Source organism: Bombyx mandarina, chromosome 01 (assembly GCF_030267445.1).
Source record: "Bombyx mandarina strain Sakado chromosome 01, ASM3026744v2".
NCBI lineage: Eukaryota > Metazoa > Arthropoda > Insecta > Lepidoptera > Bombycidae > Bombyx > Bombyx mandarina.
The window spans coordinates 10,021,394-10,043,156 of NC_143208.1; the positions used below are offsets into that span (position 1 = coordinate 10,021,394).

A 21,763-nucleotide genomic window follows, 5' to 3' on the forward strand; every position below is an offset into this window, starting at 1 on the left:
TCTCTTCTCCCCTTCTTCCTCTCAGGAGGCGCCGGAATCCGACATAACCCGGTCTGTTACCCCCTCATCCGTAAATGGATTCCCCAGCGTTAAAAAAAAAGGCCCTGGATCCTGAGAAATACGAGTGTAGTTAAACACTTCCTGAACGTGTCGTGTTTTCCGACACATGCTTTTATTACAAAGCGTAGGTATTAAATAGCTTTTATTAAATATACGGTTTCTTCTTGTCAAACAGACATTCGCGTGCTTCTTCATCGAGTTCGAGTGGTTGTCTATCGGATGGAGGTACTGCTTCTGAAAGCGCTTTCGACTGTGAATTTCCTATGGGTAAGTGTTAAAAAATAGTCGAAATTTCTTTATTCATCTAAAATTTCAAAGAAATTTTTAGTTGCGTCAAATAAACATCATTGTGCAAAAAGATTCCAAGGGTTGATGTTTCAGTAAATAGGTCGCTCAGCCCCAAACCGTGGCACATTGATGCAAAGTAATCCACTTCGATAAAGCGGCACGACACGAGAACCCTCTCATCGTGGCCGCCGGTAACTACATTCCCGATCCTGCGGACAGAATGGAAAGCAGTCGACGTCGCCCAAAACACGTCATCTCGGATCCTCCCGATCCACTAACGGTGCTTCTAGGTACTTCAAGCACCGGTTACCGTTCTCGTCGAACCCGTCGCTTGCGACGAAGGGCTCGACGAGTAAATTAACTCTCAGACACAGCCCACTGAGTTTCTCGCCGGATTTTCTCAGTGGGTCGCGTTTCCGATGCGGTGGTAGATTCTGCGAAGCACGGCTCTTGCTAGGGTTCGTGTTAGCAACGTCATCAGGTTTGAGCCCCGTGAGCTCACCTACTAGCCACGGTTACGCTGAAATAGCCTCTCAAGGCTATCAGCTTAGGTAGGAAAAAAAATATCAAAGTAATTTAAATAATTATTTCAGGTACAATAAAACGCAAACCATCAATGAAACCTAACATTCCGCTGACGTGGATGACTCGACAATTGAAAGAGATGGTGGAGAAAGACGATATTACTTCAGAGGCTGATGGTATCGGTGATTCGGGAACACTCACCAGGAAGCCCAGGAAGAATCGCTGTGATGATTCCACACTCAAGCGTCATCATAATATTGGTACGTTCCATGGTCTTATAAATAACAACTGATTTCTTAAAGATAATTACAAAATAGATCTTTTGAAATCTCACATCATATTCTAAGATAACTTCTACGACTTCTCAACAGTAGAGCACTAATCCTTTTTAAATTTATCACGTAAAAACGTTACTAAGCGCATGACGTTATACTTGGGTTTATACGACAAGCGTACAATAACTTTCGGTATCTTGGAAAGGATTCAACTGATCAAAATTATCCATGAAAAATGTTTGATAACAAATTTGTTAATATTCCATTTTACAGATTCAACGGATACTAGTGTGTATGGCACAGCTACTACCGTGAGCATTACAAGTACAGAAAGTCCAGTCCGACAGGAGCCTGTTTCTCCGACGTACGATCACTATGACACAATAACTCGCGACAGCTCCTTCAGAAACAGCACAGACAATAGTTCATCTCTGTACGGATACACCACAATATACGACAAAGTGCAGAAACAACAAGCTGAATGTACCGTTGAAGATTTGCCTTTGCCACCGCCCCCTGTCGTTGCAGATGTCCCAGACGCAATGTTCAGTTCAACACTGAGCCTCGACAGCCTTCCTCCACCGCCGCCACCGCTGGACGCGATTGAGGATTTGTCGGGATCTCTACTAAGCCTTCCCCCACCACCACCCGAGCACGCCATGGAGGCCAACAGTGGTCGAGTGCAAGACATCGTCAGTCAACTGACGGCACAACAGATAGAACAAGCCTCGCGAGCTGGTCAATCTAGAGTTACAGTTCGAACAAGTGAGCCGACCCGTTCCTTCCCGAGGCAACCCTCTCTTGACAGCGTCCACTCTGAGGCTTCGCGGAGTTCGTCACTCCCATCTGACAAAAGCATTTATGGCCCGCAAAACGTCGCGTATGGGGCCTGCCTAGTTGAGTTACAGACTAAAAAATTAAGCAGCCCCTCCATTCAAAAAAAGGTGATCACACAAACTGAACCAACGAAGGAGCGAACGGGTTCTATAAAAAAAGTTAATTTTGCCGATGACTTACCGACGTGCTCCGAAAAGAAGGTCAAAAAGATCTCGTTCAATCTCAAAGAGCAACCTCCGCTTTCGCCGCGGAAGCCGCCTCCGCCGAAACGTAACGAAAGCACTCGACTTACATCACCGAAAAAGCTAGTCGATTCAAACAGTAATCCTCCAAAGGAATTTCTAAAAGATCTGCAGAGGGTGATGCGGAAAAAATGGCAAGTCGCACAAAAGTGTAAACTCGAACCGGCAACAACTCCGCACGAGGTGCTTGGTTTCCGTGAATATCCACTTGCGGATGATTACAAAGAGACGAGCGTGTCGATGTGGGTGCAGGAGCACTACGGCAGCGGCGTGGAGGACCCCTTCTACGAGAACGTGTATAGTGCGGAACAGACGGCAGTGCGACGCGAGGAACCCAAGCCCATAAAGAAGCGTCCACCACCAGCGCCGCCGCGACGGAGCGACTCCACGCACCTGTCCACGCACCCGCACGCCTCAGCCGTACAGCCCACCGCTTGAAACGCGACCTCCTACAAATACCACTCAACGGCAATTAAACGAAATGTTGATTCTAAGAGGAAAGCAAAAAAAACATAGACAATTAAGGTTTGAAAAACTTAAATGTTTAAATTTGGGTGTTAAAAATAATATTAGGAGAGTTTAATATGAAAATAATTCTCAGTGTACCGATCGTCACTAATTCCATCCGGACATTTATAACGTCTACGCTCTCTTTAGGTGAAAACTTACGTAATTTATTAAAAATTACGAATATAACATTTTACAAAAAAAAAAAAAACTAAATTAATTAAGACCAAAATTTTGATATTGTTCACATTTATAAGACTTTCTTTAGGACAGTTATTGTATGGTTATTTGTATGGAGGTGCTATTGTAAAGTTGTATACTAAGGTATATGAAAGGATTTGTTGTAAGTTTACTTGTAACTGAAAATGAAAGTGACATTTCGATAATTGTATGTTAGAATAAAGTCACGCATTGGCAGCCGATCTATTGGATTCGATATAAAATTTTAACTTTATTTTATTTTCAGCAGTTACAAGTAAACTGAGGAAAGAAGCGAAGTTGGAGTTTGATGATTTTATTTTACGTTCCTAGTCAATATGCACATGATTTCGCGGATATTTATGAACATTTTTTTTGGATTTTATATTTCTAAATAATTTTATTGTTTTTAGAAAATTTATATTAACACGCGACGATAAAATGTATGTTGATCTTATTATTTTCACAAATATATGCTAACACTTCACCACGATAAATGAAAGAAAGTTGCATTTCAATTATGTAGATGAGTTTCTTTTAATTCGATATGCGATTCATTCACAAATCGTTTTATCCGTTTATTCTTCATAATGTGTTATAATTGTAAATGATTTCTCACACTCTTAGTTCACACTTTGAGATAGTATTAGATTATAGTTTTAACTGTATAGGGATTTTAAATCTTCTCACTAAAGTAACAACGTTCTGTTGTCTCAAATTAACCAGTTGTATGCACGAGACCTAACCAGTGGAATCTCGGTAATCCCTCGTCATAAATGTTGTTACAGTCATTCCATAAATGAATTTTTACTTATCGACGCTTGAAAGGCAAACGTAACTAAGCGACAATGCGTGAACTTTACAGTAGACTAATTTAAAGTCGAAATACCTGAAAACATAATTTATTTTAACGAATCTAGCTGTAGTAGAATCTAGCTAGTAGCTGTAGGATTGAAATGATTTTAATAGACCTAGAAATATATATTTTTTGCGCATCGAGTATGGTTATTGCATATCATTTCTGTACAAAGCAGTTATTATCGCTTAGTTACTTTTGCCTTTCAAGTGTCGATATATAGTACATTATTTTCTCGATTTAACTGGAATAAGTTTCAAATTAAATGTAATTTATATTTATGAATTACTCTAGTTTATTTGCCTTATGCGATAATTGCGTATAACCGTATGAGTAGATGACCGAATAATGCCGTTGAAATTCAATTGTATACATTCTACGATTGATAATTGCGCCGTGTTAAGTGTGTTAGTAGTGCAACACTGAAAGTAAGAGTCGCAAGGGAACCTCTAGAGAACTCTAGAGGCTATTATCATTTTAGTTTGTTTTGTGTGGTGAGTCTACCCTTTAAAACGTACGAAACATGAGGTCAATAACCGAGAGATCAGCTAGTCACCCGGTCCCGCAGATTTGTTGAGCTCGCCTATCAGCCGATTCATTACTTTATTTTTCCAAACACTAGTATAGTTTGTTGACGCTGCAACTCTCGCTAAACACGTTCGCGTGAGCAACCTCATTTCTGAATATTGCTACTGTGGCGCATCTTTTTCCCATACAAAGTTTAGCAACGTCTAAAAACGTCCCGCCGTAATACATATACATCTTATGATGATTTTTTTTAGGGAACGCGGCGGTGTAGGCTATGAAAATCGAACGTGTTGCGGCGCTAAGTAGATGCGCCATAGGAATTTGCCCATAAAATAGACTTCCAAAGAAGTTCCGACAAAATAAATATGATAATCTAGAGGCCGTCATATGACGTTGCGCCATTTCATAATTTAAAAAACACGACGTTCCAAGACGTTGCTCACGCGAACATGTTAACAAAACATCAATTTCTTCAAACTACTCGTGCACTACCTGGCGTATGTTGATAGTACTATGACAGAAACCTTTACCGACAGCTGTACCAAGTTACATCTCATACATGATTAACATAATTTTTTATTAATATACTTCTTCACTTTTGATAGAAGTTCCCATTCACTCTAAATACATACTTCCAATACGAATGCTTTCAATTTCATTGTCCCAACAGTTAGTTATTTATGTATAGGCTGTGATTATGTTTCGCATTACTGAAAATACACACGAAGTCGATTCTCTCAAATAATTTACGGCTTTCGACATTGTGTCTCTCAATTAATCGATTTATCTAAGCAATAATATAAAGAGTATCGTATTATTGTGCTCTTGTCGTGCTATTCTCAATTGTTCTGATAAAATTTCTTAAACGTTGCTAGTTTTTAATTACCAAAAGTAAATTAACAACAAATTGTGGTCAGAATTAGTTAATAACAAGCGATGACAAAATACCTACAATCAAGAGAGTCCCGTGCTATATGCGTAACAGAATTAATAGTACGGGAATGAGTGGAAGTAAAATGAATGAAAAATCTATTAGAATTAACGTTGGCGTTAGACCAATCATTGATATTCGTCGCGTTATTATTCAAACGATTGTTTAAAACACTGCATGATAGATACGTCGCTGTTTTAATTTAATTTTGGTAGATACTAATTAGTGTTATCACACATCACTATATTACTTACGTAACTAATAATAACCACACCCAAATAAATAAAATCAAAATTACTTAAGCAAAGATAAAGTACATCACAAACGACTGAAATGTACCGGTTTTTTATATGAATGTTCTTCATTATTTAATGTAATACAAAGTAGATGAATACATGTTTAATTTAAATGTATATTTATATATTTTAATGGAATTTCACTACTGTAGCTGCATTATCGTAGGATAGCCAAGCAGTGACTAAGCTTTGAATACCTGACTAGATTTAATGTGTGATAATAATAACACGTTTTAGTAGATAATTTTATAATTGTTAGTTGTGACGTAATTCGAATAGTAAAGTAAAACTGCCATTTAGAAAAAAATGTTTTACACAAAAAATGGAGCGAATGGTTTTTTATTTACTTGTAGAAATATATACGTGTAAAATGAGCAAATAAACGATTAATAACTTTATTACTCGAAACCTTTTTATTGCAATAGTGTACAAATCTCGTTTTTTTCATCTACCTATTCTAGTAACCTCGAAGGACTATTTTAGATTCACCGAGCCAGTAGGTGAGCTCACGGGGCTCAAACCGGGAGTGTTGCTAACAGTGGCCCTAGCAAGAGCAGTGCTTCGCAGAATCTACCACCGGATCGGAAACGCGACTCACTGAGAAGATCCGACGAGAAACTCAGTGGGCTGTGTCTGTGGGTTAATTTACTCGTCGAGCCCTTCGTCGCAAGCCACGGGTTCGGCGAGGACGGTGTCCGGTGCTTGAGGTACCTAAAAACACCGTTAATGGATCGGCTGTTCGAGAGTTTCCAGCATACAGACCTACTTGCATCACAACTTACGTTTAATAATGCGAATAGAGTTTAAATTTTTTGCAACATTTTTTTTAAATAATATCTTCCTATATTAATAAGATACTGAGTTGTAGCATAGCGATTCTTCATGTGTGTTGCCACACACACTGGTCAAAGACTTTCGTCTTCTGACTCCACGGTATTTGGGATGAGAAGGCTTTGCGCAACTTCCTGAACGCTGCCCATTCTAGTTGGATTCGACGATTAATTTCTCTTTTTAAATTGGTCCTACCTAGTTGGACAATTTGTCTCAAATAGATGTACTCATCTACAGCTTCAATCGTAATGCTCTCTCCTGGATTGGGCACTACGTGGGCACTCTCTCCTGGATTGGGCACTACATGGGCATTCGGCATTATTCTCCTTTTTGTCCATGTTCATACCTAGGCCCACTGAGATAGTAGCCCTACTGAGATCATTGAGCATTTTACTGAGGTCTTCCAAGGTCTCAGCCAAATCACGATATCGTCGACAAACCGAATGTGAGCTATGTACTGGCCGTTGATTCCTAGCCCTTACCATTCCAGAACTATATATTTTCGTATTATCGTATAATAACTCTTTGTCTACCTATTTAAAAGTGGCAAAACGTATTATTCGCTCTACATATATCTTGAAAAAAAAAAAACAAACAAAACATCGCTGTCAAATCCAATCCTTCATCAAATAATCAAATTTATTTTTATTTAATTTCAATTTTTTACATACTTAATAATAATAATATGTAGATACTTAAACAAGTGATCACAAATATTATTGTCTTTATACAGCTACTACTATGTACGTTAAGCATTGAAACACTTTTAATTTAACCGTATTACTTGTTTAATCTAACAATTATCATTATTGTAAAATCTGAGAGCGAAAGCAGAAATGCAGACCGAAGGTAAATTTTAATAAATATTACAATATGAACTAAGCTTTATATTGATGTATAACACTTTTTCTTCTACCTGTTCTGGTAACTTAAGAGACTAATCCAGATTTAAACGGTGGTAGGACCTCTAGTGAGTCCGCACGGGTAGATACCACCACCCTGCCTATTTCTGCCGTGAAGCAGTAATGCGTTTCGGTTTGAAGGGTGGGGCAGCCGTTGTAACTATATTTGAGACCTTAGAACTTATATATCAAGGTGGGTGGCGCATTTACGTTGTAGATGTCTATGGGATCCAGTAACCACTTAGCACCAGGTGGGCTGTGAGCTCGTCCACCCATCTAAGTAATAAAAAAAAAGATATGCCCGGACTAGTAGGTGAGCTCACGGGCCCAACCTGAGAGAATCTGCTAACACTAGCCCTAGCAAGAGCAGTCCTTCACAGAATCTACCACCGGATCGGGATCGCAACCCACTGAGAAGATCCCGCGAGAAACTCAGTGGGCTAAAAACAATACTTTTAATTTGCTTCGCAACATTACAGTCTTGTTGAATTGATTGAGTCATCAATAATGTTTGTTAAGCTGTTGGAAATGGATGATTTTAATATATCCCTATCTATATATAAGCCCATAGACGTACACTATTGGACATAGATCACCCCCCGAGACATGGAAATTAAAATGTCACCGCGACTTATTTCAAATCTGCACAGAAAGCACAATACTTCACACACTTCCTGAGAAACACAGTGTCTTTTGTTATTTATCTGAAGTTACACAGTAGAGATTTATGTAATCAAATTGTTCCTTTTTTTTATTGCTTAGATGGGTGGACGAGCTCACAGCCCACCTGGTGTTAAGTGGTTACTGGAGCCCATAGACATCTACAACGTAAATGCGCCACCCACCTCGAGATATAAGTTCTACGGTCTCAGTATAGTTACAACGGCTACCCCATCCTTCGAACCGAAACGCATTACTGCTTCACGGCGGAAAAAGGCGGGGTGGTGGTACCTACCCGTGCGGACTCCCAAGAGGTCCTACCACCAGTGAAAGTGAAGTGTGCAAACAAAAGACAACCAAATAATTAACTTAATTCCTTTACAGACTGCAAATTTTTCAAATTAATCGGACATTTAGACGCTGTTAAGTGGTTACAAAATCCTCGTTACTATCGTCCGAGTCCAGGATATCTATATCTTGAAGACTGGACTAAGAATCCTTTCACTTGGCTTAATTACGTAGAAAGTTCAGATGGCCTTCTGGTCGAAGATGAGGTACTTTTGTAAGTATTCAATAAACACAATCCAATACATCTGTTTTAATTTTTATTTTTACCTCAAATTATCCTTGGTCGTTCTCTTATTATTGCCCGCCATGGATGACCAGATAACAAGCCTAGGTGATGGTAAAGTCACTAATTGGTTCCGACACAGAATTTTAAATAATAAGACAAGTACTCCGTGTGGTGTCCGTTGCTTCATTTACTTTAGATTTTATTCATTATTTAAACTTTTTTCCTGGAAGCCGATCTTTACGGTGCTAGAGGTGATGATTCATGACACGACAAAATTAAAAAAAACGATCAAGATATATATATTATGTATGTAATATGTAAAGTATGTATAAGAAAGTTTTTAAACGATTGGTGCTTTATTCGATTATGTTGAGTTTCTGTAAAAATAACTTACATATTTATATGAATCACATCAAAACGTGAATGACGACACCACCAAAATGAAACATGAGATCGAATTCAAAATTGCGACTATTACACATACTCTAAATCATTTTTGTGAAACAAATTTATTATTTACTTTATTAATCAACAAGCGGCCCGCTCGCTCCGGCTCCGCTCGGGTCTTTAACAAAAATATCAACGATATTTAGTCGTCTATTATCAAAGGTGGCAATCTGTCCATTTGGACAAAAAAAAAATTGATATTTCAATTCAGATTGATTTGAATATAATCGTCTCCTTCAAAGAATACGGTTCAAAACCTGCATTAAATAAAGGTTTATACTTAACCTGTTATTTATCTAAGATGTCGTTCAGAAGAGTTTTGTGACTGCCAATGGAATACAAAGTCAATAATTCGTTTTTTTGATTTACCAATAATTATCCAAAAGTCACATTGCCGGCTTTGATAATAGTCGACTCATTTGACGTTTTTTTTTTAAATAAAAAAACACTTATTGCTACATAACTATAATAGTTAGACAAATGCTGTCGCGACACTGTTTCTAAATAACAATGTGTTCTACAAAGTCCTAATACATTATTTTATTTTATCGTCAATAGTTTACGCGGGGCATGCGATGTAAAAAATATTTTAGGTAATTTTTTTTAAACCTTGGGTTACATAATTGGAGTTTTAGTAAGGATCCCAAATTTTTTTCAAAAAATATTATAACCTATATCACTCGGGAATAGTGTAGCTTCCAAACAGTGAAAGAATATTTCAAATCGGTTCAGTAGTTTCGGAGCCTATTCAATACAAACAAACAAACAAATCTTTCCTCTTTATAATATTATATTATATATTAATTAATATTTTAATATTATATATTATTATTAATTATTAATCAATAATTCAACTACATAATAATTGGACTAGAAATGTTTTTAAAACTTACATATACGCTTCTTAGAAACGCGTACTCTCGATATTGGTCAATTCGTGACGTGCAACGGTATTTCCTCGGTGACCTTCACTGTGAAAAAATACTATTCACTCATCAATATCCCAATTTGAAGTTGCCCAGTCGCTTGGGAAACACTTTGTGGAAAACGAACACAGCAACGAAGGTTTTGCCAAAATTATATTTGAAAGAATTTAATCGATCCCTGGAAGTAACTTTAAAGGTAACTAATGTAAATTGAGAATAATGTTTTTTTTATTTTTTTATTTTATTGCTTAGATGGGTGGACGAGCTCACAGCCCACCTGGTGTTAAGTGGTTACTGGAGCCCATAGACATCTACAACGTAAATGCGCCACCCACCTTGAGATATAAGTTCTAAGGTCTCAAGTATAGTTACAACGGCTGCCGTACCCTTCAAACCGAAACGCATTACTGCTTCACGGCAGAAATAGGCAGGGTGGTGGTACCTACCCGTGCGGACTCACAAGAGGTCCTACCACCAGTATGTTAATAAAAGTAAGTAATGTAAATTGAGAATAATGTAAATTGATTAACAATCCATCAAACTATTTCACGTTAGTTATTGTGCTGTGTGTATGTACTATTTTTAATATCGAAATGAGATAAACTTGGGTTAAAATCGGTCATATTCAATTAATTGACTTATAATCAAGACATCGGTAATCTGATCATTATTTAATAACATAAACATTTACTTTGCAGAAAATGGTTTCAACTAAAGCTCAAATGAATCGATTAATTATATCAGACCAACTGATCAACATTGATTGTCTGGATTATTTTAAAAGGAAAACGTTCTTTGATTATTTATTGAAAATAATTAGGTTTGAGCCATTTTATTTCGATAGTTTATTTAGTTTATTTCAATATTATATTTACTTTTTTGAGGATGAGCAGTAAGAATGAAATGAAAAGAACAATTAAATTATTAGATTACTCATTTCATGAATTTAATATTTTTTTAATCGTAACTATTAAATCCAATTCAAGATATAATATGTTTCTTACTGCTAGAAAAGTACACGTGCCGTTACTGCAGTCCATAGACATGACAACGTAAAATGCCAGCCACCACTTGAGACATGAGCTGGAAGTCTCAATTGTATTGTACAAGCTTTGCGGTGGATATGGCAGGGTAGTGACAGTTAGCGCGAGTTCGGATTGCGGCTTGCGGCTAAACACAAATCATTACGCAAACCTAAAAAAAATTGCAATTCATAATTTCAATTTCATAACAGGATATTACTTAACTCTCGTGCAAGTCGTTTGTGTCAATCAATCATCAATCAATTAATCATCAGCCTTTATCTGTCCACTGTTGGCCATGGCCTTCCCCAATGCCTTCCACAGAACGCGGTCCTCCGCCTTCCGCAACCAACGACTTCCCGCTGTGCGCACTAAGTCGTTTGTGTACTAAAAATTAATCTGATAAATTGACTGAAGCTTACTCTAGTTTCCAGAACGAATTGCAACTAGTTTCTTTTGAAAATTTACGCTGCAAGAGACTCGAGGGTGTTCGGCTAGTCCAACAGTTAGCTTGTTTCAACGCGGATACATTGAAATACTTGTTTCTTTGGAAATTTGTATTACCCAATGAAAATCCATTGTTGATTAATTACTCTTATTTAACAGGTAAGTTCACACAATTTCAAAAATATATTGCTTTAACTTTGGGGACATTAATCAGAGAAATAATCACGACAGTCCTTATTCTGATGCATTCGACACGTCGGCAACGAATCTCTAGGTTGGCTAGGTTGATCTGACAGTAAGAGATCTTACTCTGAAATCCGAATAAAAAGAAAACCGAATTCAACAAAATAAATGCGTTATTAAGGATAACTAAAAAACTAGCGGTCAGATCTTTATAAAATTTTAATGGGGTTTTCAACTAAATCGGTTCACCCAGAAAAAGAGTTCTGAGATAACAAACGTAAAAATAAAGTTGAATTAATAACCTCCTTCCTTTTTTAGTCGGTATAAAACACAAAAATGTATGCGATTGACATTAGTTAAATTACGTGACTTTTAGTTGACTTCTCATTAACGTTAATGCTATTTGATTGCACTTTGAGAGACCCCCACTTTATTTACGTATGGTCTCGCAATGCACTTAGAAACTATGTGTGTAGTTTATATTTCAACAATTACATTGTTACATTACGGAAGTAACGCCTTTTATACCTTAGCATATATTTTTATTTAGGTCCATCAACACCATAGTATTGTTACGGGCTGGGCTTCGAGATAAATAAAAAATTATACCGAAGTATAAATTAACACTGTATTAACACTTAGAACACTTAAAACACTTAACGAGCACTATCAAATTCTCAATTTACTTCTTCTGCTTTGCTTCATGTGATCCGTTCGCTGTTTCGCTTCGAGTAGTTCCGATTATTAACCGCCTTCGTGCCATCTCTGTAACGCTTTTATAGCCGGTACGATATCCCTAGATTTATCGAGAACATTCTGAGCAAGTCGAGTAGCTTCGATGTGTGTTTCCGCTATCTGACAACAGATGGCGCTCTCGAGCTTTCTTGGCGATACGAGTTCCTTTCATATTCGTTTCGGCTATTCAGCAATAGATGGCGTTACTCTTACCGGCGTAACAGTATATAAAATATAGGTAAGTACACTATGTAAAAACACTTTCACAGATTTTTCGGACGCGTTTTTCTATAGAAGGCGTCAATATCTAATTTTAAAAAGTTTTCAAGTAGAAAAACTGTATTGATTTGCAATATGCAGTTGTAATTTTATACGCGATTCCAATTAGAAATTTTAGTCTAGCGTTGTTGAAATAGGTTATAATGTTATTAGCAAGCAAAAGGCTAAGACTATCCATTGACAACTTGCACAAAAATACGATTTTGTCGATTCTGCTATGCCTCATTACCAATACCAACTTCAACTGGTTATTGAAAATAGTCATTTTACGCTCTACTGGAACCGATATACTATCATGGGCTATTGTCGCGAATGGGTTAACGAGACAACATGAAAGCAGGAAAGGACAAATTAATAAAACTATTTAAGCCTGTCCCGCGAGACTACCGACATGGGGCGTCTTTATTCAACTATCATTGTTCCGATACTTGCATCAGTACACGGCTTGATAGTGAAAAGTTTCGACCAACATTTTAAAAAACTTTCGTTATTCTGCTGACTCAGAAGCTTTGTACAGAAAACTGTTATTCTTGATACGGCGCGTATTGTGAGAAGGTTTCTCGCTCTTATGTATTTATAACTCTTTTTTTAATACTTTCTAATTTAGTCAGATTTTAAGAAATAGTATACCTAATTTTGAGATAATCTATCAGTCACCATCCTACCTACATATTTCAGATGCGAATAATTCCTCTAGTCCGAAGGGTAATCCTTTTACAATACCGGCGAGCGACAGTTTTAGTGATGTATATTGACTGGTTTAATTACTTATCAGCAAGACCATGAGCTCAAAAACTACGCTCATATTTAGAGCATAATAAAAATTACGTAAATTCGTGAAAAAAGTTTTCATAAAATAAGGTCGCATAGCCTAAGCATGTCGAAGAAATGAAACCTATATGATTAAAAAAAAAACTGACAGCGAATACACAATATCCATTAAGATCGGGGTCAATAAAGTAAATTTTGTGAGTGAAAATTTATAAAAATGTTCAATTGCGCACCTATGTTCATGTTATGTCCTAGTATAAAATTATTTTGTTTCTTGTTACCGTGTGCTGCATTTTTGGGTATGCTAGGAATGTATATAGGGAATTTCTTTTCGTATTACCATCAACTTGTTTACACAAAAATGAATTCATTAGTTGGTGCTTCAAATTTATAAAAACCGTGCTTTATTGCAAAACCAAATTTAAAAATTACAAAAATCTTCTTTCCGACGCAACTAAATTGATTTGACTATGGGAGCATCGATGCCAATGGTTACCAAGGCGACAGTATATTTTATAAACAACGCGAAGCCAGACATCATCGAACAGTTTTCAAAGATGATGACTGATGAAGAAAAGTCGAAAATAGCGAAACTACTACATGATGTCGCTGTCAAAGAAAATCAATTACCTGAACGTTGTTCTGGTTTTGTAAAAGATATTCGGGAAAAGTTCGGTAAAGATTCTAATGAGGACGAGGACAAAGTCGAATCCGTTGACGAAACGTATGAAAATCCATACATAGTTGATAAATCACAACTTGAAGAAATAGAAAAGAAACTGGAACCATTGATGTCAAAAAATAAAAGGTCAGTAACGAGTATGTACATGTGTTTATGTAATCGTTTATAAAAATATCATTTTTTATTAACTCTCGTGCCAAAAGGACGATGTGAAAACCCGTCTCATTTTATGAATATTTTTATCAATATGGTTTTATGTAATTTAAATTTCGAAGTGACTAGTGCTATGCAATTAGTTTTTTGTTGTAAGCTAAGCACATTCAATTGAGTCATAGAAAGAAATGTATGCAATATAATACAAAATCGCTCAAGATCTTATATTTTACAGAAATAGTGTAGCGTCTCCTAATCTAATAGGCCACGAGTCAGATCCTAAGCGGCCATGGCGAACCAACTCCAATAAAGAAAAACTGCTCCGGATCGACAACGAGCTAAAACGACACTTGGATAAAGCTACAGACCTGATCGCCCCTTTGTCGGATGGAGAAATGAGTGATATAATAAAACAAAGTCGAGAAGAATCTATTACGACACGCCCTGTCGAATATGTCCGACTGGTAGACACTGTAGAGGAAGCAAAGAAAACTTTATTTAATTTTCAGTATAGAGCTGTTTGCAATAGTACTGCGACGGCGATATTACGAGAGGCGCACGCACCAGTTGATCAAAACGAACCTCATAAAATCTAGCTAATCCTGTTCGGATTGCAGTACAAATGTGTTAAATAAAATTATTACTTGTTTACTCTTAATGAGCAATAAATGTGTACGAACATTTCATTAAACAACAACAAACATAAAATAAAAATAAATTTCTGATTCCTAGCTTTAGGGAAAATTGCTACTTTAAAAAGAATTTATTTGTATATTTACATACATTGCATTTGAAACCGATCGAATAGCTAGGCTAATACTCGTAAAATTATCATCTCAACGTGTCTTTTAAATATAGATTTGTACTAATCATGCTTTTTGGTAGCTATTAAAATATATGTAACCGAAAAAATATGTAACCGAAGGCCAATAACAGACCAATCCAAAGTATTAAGGTTTATTAGGTACCTATATTTAAATATCTCATCAATATTCTTGGTGAAATGAAAGATTTCATTCAATGCAATAAGTACACTATAATAGTTTTCTCCTCCTATAAATCCCGCACAACACCAGATGGGTACGTGTCTATAAAAATCGGCAATTTTCCATACACTCGGGCAGGATCACCGGAGTCTTGTCTTTTCTTTTATTTAATACTTGTTAAGTTTATTTTTACACTCGTTTATCTCCATTTTATTTTTCATAATCTAAAGTTTAGTAAAGAACATAAGAGGCCAAGTGGTAATCATTTTCTGAAATTTGTTGGTGAGTTTATTTATGTTATAATTTCAAAGTATTAAATTTATTATTATTCTTCACACTTATGCAAAAAATCTAGCTGGTTTAAAATCTACCATAATGCATTTTGGCATATGCGGTTAATCGTTTTAATTTAGTATAAGTAAGTAAATTCCATTAGGTTTCTTGGCATAGTGAAGACAATATAACCGACCACACTAGCCTTCCCGCCAATAGAAAAGTTGCAGTTGCTGAAAAGGGTAATCTCGTTAAACGAGTATTAAGATGTCGTAGCTTATTTTAGCTGCGAATGACGTCATACATAATAAATTTGTATTAAGCCACGTGTCAAAGCTTGCACGGGAATTCAGCAGGATAAGGACTGCCCACTAGCTACAATTACACATTAGATGGGTCATACCCGTGGATGTTCATTCTTTCGATTTCTAATACAAGCTTATTAGGTATTCAAATAATTGACAATTTAAGTAGCTCAGGGCCTATCTGATTTAAGTAAACGAAATGGATCACTGTATTGAGGTACCAATAGGCATCATGGTGTTATGTAGCCGTGCAAACTTTGTGACTTCATTTTTAGGTAGTGGCCAATATATTTCCAGACCTGAAACAAGACGATGTTTTATACAAAGTCTCGGTGTTATGAAAGAGCTTCGGATGTTGGCTTTGGAATACTCTCATATAGCCGATGGAACGGGAGGAGCTCTAATATCTTTATTACCCGTCCTGAAAAGACCAAATTTTCGCTTGCAGGTTGTATTTTAAAACTAAACAAAACTGTAATGTTTTCATGAGAGAAATTATATTAAAATTTTAGTTTAGGTAGTCGAACAAGAAACTTTCTAAATGTAGAGATTATGGATGAACTATAAATATATTTGAGACATCTCAGACCTTGAAAAGAGAACTGCACATGTTCGCTATTTCGTTGAGGGCCCTTAAAGTATCTAACTCTACCCATTATTCAGAATACCTATGTTTGTTTATCTACTATTTTGTCGCCACGTCTGGCTTTCATATGCAACCATTCATTATTTACTAAATGTACTAAATGTATGTACTCCGGAATCTTAAAACTTAATATTATTTTAAGAATAACTTAATCTGAATTAACTTCGATTACTGATGATACAATAATTTTATGTCCCCTAGAATTTCATTAATAATAACGTATATTTCAGTTAATTTGTCGTGAAAATCACGTACCTGGACGTACGAACGCAGCTCTCGGAGTGGGCGGATATAATATTCCGGATACGGCTTGGAGGAGAGTTTCTATAGCCTGTCCAGATCTTTACCTGTTCATGGCATTTGGTTTGAAATTCGTTTTTAAATTATATACTAATCACAGTTTTGTACAGAAAGCCTCTAATCTATACTAATATTATAAAGCTGAAGAGTTTGTTTGTTTGAACGCGTTAATCTCAGGAACTACTGGTCCGATTTGAAAAATTCTTTCAGTGTTAGATAGCCCATTTATCGAGGAAGGCTATGTAACATCACGCTAAGACCAATGCAAGCGGAGCACCAATAAAGAATGTTTCAAAATCGGGGTTTTAATCCCTTTTGAGAGCTTCCACTGCGTGCGCTGCGAAAACGGTTAAAGTTTCGCTAAAGTAATGTATGAGAGTATTCTCTGTATCTGTATCTGTCTAATGTATGAGAATTTCTTTTGGAGTCGGTTAAAAAACGTGATTTTGGTACCTTAAATAACTCTTTAACGTTCTATTATTCAAAAATATTTTCACTTTCTACGTAAATGAAGAGGCGGGTAAAATTTTGCGTTATGCCAAAGTAACTATTCCACGCGGACGAAGTCGCGAGCAAAAGCTAGTGTAGAATATATGTGTTTTCTTGAAGATGAAAAATAGAGAATGTTCTTGTAGTTTAAAAAATAAAAAAACAATTTTCTAGATAGAATCTGGGACAACGATAATGTGAGACGTTTTTTATCTCCAAGTATCCCGCTTTGTGAAACGCATCTCCACATCGGCATTCATGTAAAACTGGTAGAAAGGAAGGACAGCGATCTCTCCTGTTTTGTGCGACATTTGGCCTTTAATTATGCCAGTACACTATGTAGGTATTTTGATTTATCTAGTTACTAGTAGTAAATAATTATATAGAATGAAAAAAAAACACGTTTTAATATTAACGATTAAAATTAATCGAATTTTCCCAAATTTGATGCTCATTAACTGCAATCTATGAAATTTTTCCAACCTTGGTACACATAATTGCAAAGTTTCTTGATAGCCAAAATGAGATCGATTGGTTTGTAGCACAGCATGTAAATGTGGTGTTTCCAGGGTAACCTACCATATTATTTTAGGTCCGCGTTCAGCTTCGTTTATGGACATCAGCAGTCCAGACCACTTCCGCTAAATAGTTAAGCAAAATTTTCTCCCAAGTTTGTGAACAGAATTTCTTTTTTTTTTATTATTAGTCAATAAACTTAGTGTTTGTATCGCGAGTTTAAGTGCCCTCAATAATTATATAAATATCTGTAAAAATGAAAAGAGAAAATGTAATACATAATAATATGAATCTAGATCTTATAATATCGATGTTTATGGTTTTGGAATTTAGATCCAATAATCGAATGGCGAACACTGGTTATAATAAATTGAAGTAAATTGGCTCAACGTTGACCGCGGCAGTTTATTTCGTAGGCAACTATATACTTAAACCTTGTTTGTCTCATCCGGGGCGTATACCGCAAGCGTTACCGGATCAACGTCGAACCATCAGCTACTCTGCTTAAAAATGCTGAGATCTTTACTCGGTACTTTACTGTTTTGTCAAAATAAGAATAAAGTAAAATGACCAGTAACATTCTGTTACTTCATTTAAGTAAGTGATCAGAGAATGTTGTATTACTCGATGGTGTCATTAGACTAGTCGATTCACGATTAGAGTCATTGTCTTTGTTATAGATATTTGATATTTATATTTGTTCATATTCTATTTCATATATTCATTCTATACCCATACCGCAAAAAATTCAACAAGCTATTGTTGCCTTTGAACATGACCTCATGTCAAGATGAGTGGTAGTGTTCACTCAGGCAACCGCTTAATACCAAATGAGCTTTGAGCTTGCTTACTCATCTATACATAAAAATCAGTAAATACATTAAGTCCACTCCTTCCCCTTAATTATCAGGGTGACTGTGAGCTCAACTGTAATTTTTTTTTTTTTTTTTTATAATTGGAGGATTACTGGTGACCTAGAGGCCTTTCCAGTTTCACCAAGACAGGTGGCGAGCAAAGGCTCAGCCAGGATGAGTGAGATTAACTAACAGCCGCCCGAGCACCTCCGAAGGAGACCTAGCAACTCAAGAGCAGCTGTTTCGCGAATGAATCTGCCACCGGATCGGAATCGCGACCCACTGAGAAGATCCATGATGCATGCGTGCCCTTTATCGAGTTCGATGAGTACAGTTAACGGGATCTCTAAGCCTGCTCTTAGCGTTGAAGGCGTCTAATGCAAGAGTTATTGAATCTGAATCCGTAAGGACGTGTCTAAGGCGTCGACGGTGACTGGCTCCTGCATGGTCAGGATTGGGGGAGTAGTCAGCGGCGGCTACGATAAGGTGATTATCATGACGTATAGCCTTATCGAAGCAACGTTCTGACGCTGACTCCATGTGTTTTCGGATCGATTCGAGGCCCAGATCGTCATGTAAGTCAACTTTCCGCACGAACCATGGAGCTCCGACAGCTAACCTGTAAAATAAAACGATCCTGGGGCATATGCTTTTTCAGCCTAGGCTTCAGTCTATGAATAAAGCCACGCAAAAAAAAACGAAACGCGCATGTTGTTTTCAAATTTATATGTGGTAGGTAGTAAGGCGAGTTGTGGGTACAATGTGGTGTAGATTTTTAAGCCTGCTCTGCCTTTTCTACCGAAGAATAGAGGTCCATATCTGATTGAAAAATATGCATAGTCGTTTTTAATTTGAAATATTTATTGCCCTTGTAGGCAGACGAGCATACGGCCCACCTGATGGTGAGTGGTTACCGTCGTCCACGGACTTCAGCAATGCCAGAGGCAGAGCCAAGCCGCTGCCTACCTTTTATACTCTCCACAAGCCTCGTTTGAAGAAGGACATGTCATAGCGCTCGGGAAACACCGTGGAGGGGAGCTCACTCCATAGCCGGATGGTACGTGGCAAAAAAGACCTCTGGAAACGTACTGTCGATGAACGCAGCGGTTCCAGATAATATGGATGAACTCTGCTCCGATGGCGGAAGTTGCGGTGATAAAAAGGAGGAATATTTCATGTTTAAATAAGACAAAATTCATGCTGTGGGCAATCCCTTAACATTAATTGAGCCTTAAGCTCGTATGCCTAGATGGCATTGTTTTACTAATATAATATAATTTTTATGTTAATGTTACTATACTTACTAACAGCTACACTGGGCATTCATCAGTGGCGCAGTGCAATTTTTCCTCTACGAAGAATATTTCAGTTAATGCCAAGACTAGTAAGATTTTATTATTTAGGAAATGTGGACGAAACGGATCTTCACAAAACTCTGAATTTATTAGCTTGCGGAGTCTGTACCAGTTAGTATTTTGTATTTATAACATACCCACTTTTTAATTGTGTAACACGTATCCACATTATGATTTCATAATCCCTTATTGTACCTAAGGGTAATGTAATGGTGAAGATAATGAAGTCTGTGAAGTCATACTTGAGTAATAAAATATTTTATTTATAGAGGAACAGATTTTCTCTTTAAAACGTTTTAGAATGTTTAACGCTTTCTGCTAATATGTTATTTGGAACATTCTTGTGTTGTCTGAATTGCTATTTAAAAATTAATTGGAATTTAAATAACTAGTGCTGGCGCTTTTGGCTACTGGCTAAATGTTGAGTGTTTAAAGTTAAAATTAAATCGTTAAATAGCTCGAAGTCGAAACGACTGTAGTCTTTCTGTCGTTCTGTCTTCTTTTATCTTAATATCAATTGAAAAAAACAATTTATGTAGATAACCAATTAATTCTACGTTTTACCATGTCCAAGTTTAACGAGCACGACAGCTGCCCCAGTAGAATTCAGTTCCAAAACGTGCGCAAATAAAAAACTCAATCACGACACTCAATTTAATACCGTCGTGAACTCCTAATCTCTTTTTTGATTTTCGCGAATAGACCTTACTTACTGTACTTTTTATTGTACCTACGTAAATTAGGTTAGGCCACCAGATGTTAAATGGTGCATGCAAAGCAAAGCGCATAACCACGCTTTTGTCTTCCGTAAAATGACAAAATGCCACCGCACCCTACACTAAACATTTCTGAATAAATAAATAAAAATGATAGGTATGTATTATTTAAACTTTTTAAATAGCCTTTGTTGAAAGTGACAACATAGCGTTTAATAAAGATACTATTTGCTTTACAGAGTTAAAAAAAATATCTATTCAAATACAACCCGAACAATCTATGACAGATCACTGGAATAAAATGGTTTTAAAGGTTATCGAAGATTACTCTGAAATTATGCGACTTAATGGCATTGATTTTTGTATGCAAATATACAAACATTAAAGTATTTAAGCGAGTCATTAATCTTTCATTTGGATTTAAATTAATAATATTTTTTTAGTGTCCGGTCGACACTCCTTTTTTATGAATGAGGGACAACCTACTGGTGGCCCAGAGGCCATCCAGTTTTACCAGGACAGATGGTCGAGCAAGGGCTCAGCCAGGAGGGGTGGGATTTGCTAACAGCTACCTGAGCGCCTCCAATGCAGACCTAAAAAGGCCGGCCGAAAAAGTGATGGGGCGAATGGCGGAGGTGTTTACGAGGGCTGCACTAAAAGTATCAGGAATGGAATATTTCCACTGTTCCTGTCATATTAAAATATTTTTAATTGAAAACTCCTTGGTTTTAAAAATCGAATACCATTTATTTATTTAAAAAAAGATTCTCGGTCTTGTCACGAGGTTTTGTCAAACTTGTTTAGTCGTTGAGAAAATGGAATTGACTCGAGAAAATTCAAGAGCGATGATTTATTATGACTTTCGAAGTAGTTTAACACAAAAACAGTGTGTTGAGCGGATGATTTCTGCATTTGGTGATGAAGCCCCATCCAAAACCACAATTTATCGCTGGTTTGCGGAGTTTCAACGTGGACGTGTCAAGCACAGTGATGATCCCCGTCAAGGTCGTCCAAAAACTGCAGTCACCCAAGAAAACGTTGATGCTGTGCGTAAGCTGATTGAGGAAGATCGACATGTGACATACCGCGAAATTCAGGCAACTTTAGACATTGGCATGAGTCAAATACAAATAATCTTGCATGAACAATTAGGTGTAAAAAAGTTGTT

General features: G+C 36.7%; 3 protein-coding genes across 6 annotated transcripts in view; all 3 read left to right on the forward strand.

The window, feature by feature from the left end:
* pico (ras-associated and pleckstrin homology domains-containing protein pico) overlaps window positions 1-2,950 on the forward strand; it is an 86,270-nt gene extending 83,320 nt beyond the window's left edge. For all 4 annotated transcript variants that reach the window (XM_028177277.2, XM_028177279.2, XM_028177278.2 and 1 more), the window contains 3 exons: window positions 236-327; window positions 942-1,133; window positions 1,422-2,950. In XM_028177277.2, coding sequence (XP_028033078.2) covers window positions 236-327; window positions 942-1,133; window positions 1,422-2,665 — 1,528 coding nt within the window. In that variant the 3' untranslated portion in view covers window positions 2,666-2,950. The remainder of the gene's footprint in view (window positions 1-235; window positions 328-941; window positions 1,134-1,421) is intronic.
* Window positions 2,951-7,210: 4,260 nt separating this feature from the next.
* Window positions 7,211-13,714, forward strand: LOC114245175 (uncharacterized). Its single transcript, XM_089727114.1, has 6 exons — window positions 7,211-7,223; window positions 8,309-8,498; window positions 9,866-10,079; window positions 10,582-10,703; window positions 11,333-11,511; window positions 13,629-13,714. The coding sequence occupies exons 1-6, from the start codon at window positions 7,211-7,213 to the stop codon at window positions 13,712-13,714; spliced, it is 804 nt and encodes a 267-aa protein (XP_089583240.1).
* Window positions 13,659-21,763, forward strand: LOC114245176 (uncharacterized). The gene is made up of 9 exons (XM_089727191.1): window positions 13,659-14,128; window positions 14,391-14,750; window positions 14,818-14,827; window positions 15,120-15,423; window positions 15,995-16,167; window positions 16,596-16,728; window positions 17,329-17,493; window positions 19,835-19,990; window positions 20,835-21,763. Exons 1-9 carry the CDS (start codon window positions 13,791-13,793, stop codon window positions 20,978-20,980), a joined length of 1,785 nt encoding a protein of 594 aa, XP_089583317.1. The 5' UTR covers window positions 13,659-13,790; the 3' UTR covers window positions 20,981-21,763.